This window comes from Pinus tabuliformis, chromosome 3_2 (genome assembly GCF_031772625.1).
Source record: "Pinus tabuliformis cultivar Carrire ecotype Pingquan chromosome 3_2, CPIR1, whole genome shotgun sequence".
Lineage (NCBI taxonomy): Eukaryota > Viridiplantae > Streptophyta > Pinopsida > Pinales > Pinaceae > Pinus > Pinus tabuliformis.
Window position 1 is genome coordinate 921244937 of NC_142302.1, and position 4877 is coordinate 921249813.

Here is a 4877-nt window from a genome sequence, read left to right on the forward strand (position 1 = left end):
GACATATCATTTAATCTCATGAACCTTTTTCCTAGGTATTGAGATCATGTTCTTATAGAATCATTCTGACATTTTGTTTTTCATAAGATCAAATTCTTGGACTTCTTATATATATTTTTGCTAAGGAATCACCCTTTTGAAAGAAATATATCTTCCTTTAAGCTAATCTTTACTTTGTTTGAGCCTACCAAACACCATTATTTCTTACTCTCCTCTCATGAACTAACCTAAATTCCTTCTCCTTTTCCCTTTTAACCATCACAACTTTTGAAATTTGTTCAACTTTTAGTCCTCCAATGATCTTAACATAACAATCAATCATATTCTTTTATTGGTTTTACATGTTTTCTTCCTCAGTAGCTCCTCAAATTTTCACTTTGTTGTCATATGCCTAACTTCTTGTCTTCCTACACAAAAACGTTTATGTTTCCCACATACACAGTTATTTTATGCCTACTTTATCTATTCTTTCCCTTCTTACCATTATTCCTACTTCACTTCTACACACTCAATACCTATAAAATCTATATTTTCATGTACATATAGGTAATCCTACATAAATATGAATATATCAATAATCAACTATATGTGAATCACTTATATGTGTCTATCATGGGGATAGAGAAAAACAACATTATCAATACAACTTATTTGTGTTCTTCCTATTGGGCATGCATCAGATTTGTTATTGTGTGTTTATTAATATGTTTTCATTCACAAAAATGTGTGTTTTACGTGTCTCAACTCATTTTGCATATGCATGATTGGGTTATTTCATAGTTTTGTAATAATGTTATCATCCATATACACAATTGCATGGATACTCTACTCATGTTAGCATTTATATTCCTTTTTTAATGCATTTTTTTCCTTAGTCACATATAACTATCAAGGATATGGAGAACATTGGTTTTTACCAAACATGGGTGGCTCATGTTAATTTTTAATGTAATTAAATTAACAAAATTATTTGCATTTTAGGAATCATGTGTGACTCATGGCTTTTGTTTGAATAATTAATTAAATTCACCTTAATTAATTAGTTTGACATTTTAGATGTGAGATTCAAGGTTAAATTATTTGTATTTTAGGAATCATGTGTGACTCATGGCTTTTGTTTGAATAATTAATTAAATTCACCTTAATTAATTAGTTTGACATTTTAGATGTGAGATTCATGGTTTTTTTAAGTATCATTATTTATATTAAAATCTCATTACTAAACAACTTTATTGACCAAAAACCACTTCTTTTAAAATTAACATATATTCCATATTTCAAATATAATATCAATATACATTATATTTGATTTCTAAATCCAAAAAAATAAATAAGCTTTAGAATTATTTCATAAATGTATTTACTTTTATTTTATTACTAAAAGATACATCCTTCCTACTCAGAAAAGGAAGTTTTTAGAAAAACATACATTGTCTATCTACCTTCAAGTGGGACCCATTAAAATCAACTTTGCACTATTGTTGCAATGTGCCTAACTTCTTGTCCTCCTACACAAAAACTCTTCTATTTCACACATACACACTTATTTATCCCCACTTTATCTATTCTTTCTCTTCTTACCTCTATTCCTACTTCACTTCTAGACACTAATTACTTATAACATCTACTTTTCACGTACATGTAGATAATCCTTCATAAATATTAATATATCCCTAATCACCTATATGTGAATCACTTATATGTGCCTATCATGGGGACAGAGAAAAACAACATTATCAATACAAATTATTTGTGTTTTTCATATTGACCATGCATTAGATTTGTTATTGTGTGTTTATTAATATGTTTTCATTCACAAAAATGTGTGTTTTACATGTCTCAACTCATTTTGCATATGCATGATTGGGTTATTTCATAGTTTTGTAATAACGTTATCATCCATATACACAATTGCATGGATACTCTACTCATGTTAGCATTTATATTCCTTCTTTAATGCATTTTTTTTCCTTAGTCACATATAACTATCAAGGATATGGAGAACATTGTTTTTTACCAAACATGGGTGGCTCATGTTAATTTTTAATGTAATTAAATTAATAAAATTATTTGTATTTTAGGAATAATGTGTGACTCATGGCTTTTGTTTGAATAATTAATTAAATTCACCTTAATTAATTAGTTTGACATTTTAGATGTGAGATTCATGGTTTTCTTAAGTATCATTATTTATATTAAAATCTCATTACTAAACAACTTTATTGACCAAAAACCACTTCTTTTAAAATTAACATATATTCCATATTTCAAATATAATATCAATATACATTATATTTGATTTCTTAATTTTTCTAATTAAGAATATTAATTAAATTAATTCTATTTTATAATCATGTGTGACTTATGGTGCTTCAATAGTTAATTAAAGTCATATTAATTAATTAAACCAGTTCAATGGAGTACTTAATTAATTCTATTTTATAATATGTGTGACTCATGGTGCTTCAATAGTTAATTAAAGTCATATTAATTAATTAAACCAGTTTAATGGAATCTTTAATTAATTCTATTTTATAATCCTGTGTGACTCATAATGCTTCCATCTATTTTATAATCCTGTGTGACTCATAATGCTTCCATAGTTAATAGTTAATGAAAGTCATATTTAATGGGATCTTTTGAACGTGGGATTCATGGTTTTATTAAGTATTGTTATTTGTATTATTATCGGTCCGAGTTGCTATATAACACGATCCCCTTCTGCTTTATCTCCACCAATTCATATTATTTCTGTGAATTATATCGACGAGTTATTGTTTTCTTTAGTTATGGCACGAGCGACCCTGTTTCTATTTCTGTTCGTGGCAGCCTTGTGGGCTTTATCGGTGAATGCCTCTCCTGCTGGATTCACAGACAAAGACCTGGAGTCTGAAGAAAGTCTGCGACTCATTTATCATAAGTGGGTGCTTCAGCATGGCTCAACCAGAAATACATCGGATGAGCGATTCAAAATATTTGTAGAAAATGTGAAATACATCGACTCTGTGAATAAGAAGAATCTTACGTACCATCTTGGATTGAATCAGTTTTCAGATATGACTGAGCAAGAATTCGCTTCGGCCATGGGATGCGTTAACAATTTCGGATTATTCAGTGGGGACATGAGTAGAGTGAAGAATGGATCATTCAGTGGGGACATGAGTAGAGTGAAGAACGCATCATTCGTGAGCGTGCCAGGAGCTGTGGATTGGGTAGCGAGGGGAGCAGTAACTCGTGTGAGGCATCAAGGGAGTTGCGGTATGTATGATGAGAGAAATAATTTCAATTAAGATATTACTATTACTAGATAGAAACTTTAAATACAACTGACAGAACATAGAAGTACTGGAAAATCTTATGTTTTTGAGGAAGCAAAAATTTGTATAGAAACGGGGATCTGGTGATGAGTAAGTTTTTGAATTTAGAAACGGAAATGTGTGGCGAACATAGTCCACACGAGATCAATACCAATATTCTTGATACTCATATATTGTCTATTTTTTTGGCCTTGGCCTTGCAGGAAGTTGTTGGGCCTTTGCAACTGCAGCTACTATAGAGGGTCTCTACCAGATACAAAATGGAAGATTGTTGACCCTATCGCCGCAGCAATTGCTGGATTGCACTGGCAGGGGAAACGATTGCAGTGGAGGGAACCTTCGCGATGGCTTCAACTATGTCCGACAGAGACGGAAAGGCATAACTGAAGAATTTTACTATCGTTACGAGGGTGTGAAGCAACCGTGCGATGACGCAGTGGTACTAAGATGGATTTGTGCATTAAGATAGTTAGATTCCGTTCAGATGGAGTTTAAATGGATTAGGATTTGGATTGGTTTTATAATTTCTAATATCTTAAATTTTGAAGTCGTAGAATCATTTCCTCTTCTTTCTTTTACGAGTGGTTTTAACTTTTCGCAACTAATCATATTTACAATATTAAATTGTATGGACTCTATATAATTAGGCAAATAAAATATTTTGGAAAGTTTGTTAAAAAATTACTTAAAACATAATTAGTTTTTATAAACAACAATATATTATTTATAATAATGATTTCATTTAATTTGTAAGACAATTAAATCATTGTTTTGTTTATTTTTGATGTAGGTTCCTCGCGGAGCAACTATTAGGGGTTTTAAAAGGGTTTATGGTGAACCCGCTCTCCGACTACAAGTAGCTAAGGGACCTGTAGGCGTAGCGGTAATGTTTCACACTAGAGAGATCCAAAATTATAGAGGGGTAAGTGGTTATGATTCCTCATATTGTTTTTTTTTTTAGAAAAAATAAGAAAGAGACGAATAATCTAGCAAGCGTAACTAACAAAATTTTGTTTGTTTGTTGCGCAGGGAGTATTTATTGGTAGATGCAGCAGAGAATTTGACCATACAGTGGCAGTGGTTGGATATGGACAAACAAGTGGAAATGGGTGTTCCAGGTGCCTAAAATATTGGAAAATAAAAAACACTTGGGGAAACACATGGGGAGAACAGGGATACATGAGACTTTTACGAGGCACTGCCAGCGAAGGACTATGCGGTATTGGCCAAAAGGCCACCTACCCATACTAATAATGCATTGGCATTGAATTAGGTGTTGATCACATTATCAAATAATGATACCAATTGGCTTTGACAAAAGTTTGGCAAATTATTATACAATAGTGTGAAAATTTACCTTTTATTTTATTAAGCATAGGTAAAATAAATTCTTAATTTATTTTGTAGAATTTTAATACTTCATTTATAGTATTGTATTGCATTATTGATAATATATTAAAATAATTTTAATTAGAAAATTTGTTGTCTTTTTGTAAACTTTAGATGGAAGTATGAAAAGAATAAAATGATGAAAACTATTCATGTCAGTTCTAAATTTAG

General features: G+C 30.9%; 1 protein-coding gene across 1 annotated transcript; it reads left to right on the forward strand.

Moving 5' to 3' along the window:
• The first annotated feature begins 2789 nt into the window (after positions 1-2789).
• On the forward strand, positions 2790-4621 carry LOC149183630 (KDEL-tailed cysteine endopeptidase CEP1-like). The gene is made up of 4 exons (XM_089415018.1): positions 2790-3258; positions 3521-3756; positions 4108-4239; positions 4347-4621. Exons 1-4 carry the CDS (start codon positions 2790-2792, stop codon positions 4566-4568), a joined length of 1059 nt encoding a protein of 352 aa, XP_089271144.1. The 3' UTR covers positions 4569-4621.
• The last annotated feature ends 256 nt before the right edge of the window (positions 4622-4877 follow it).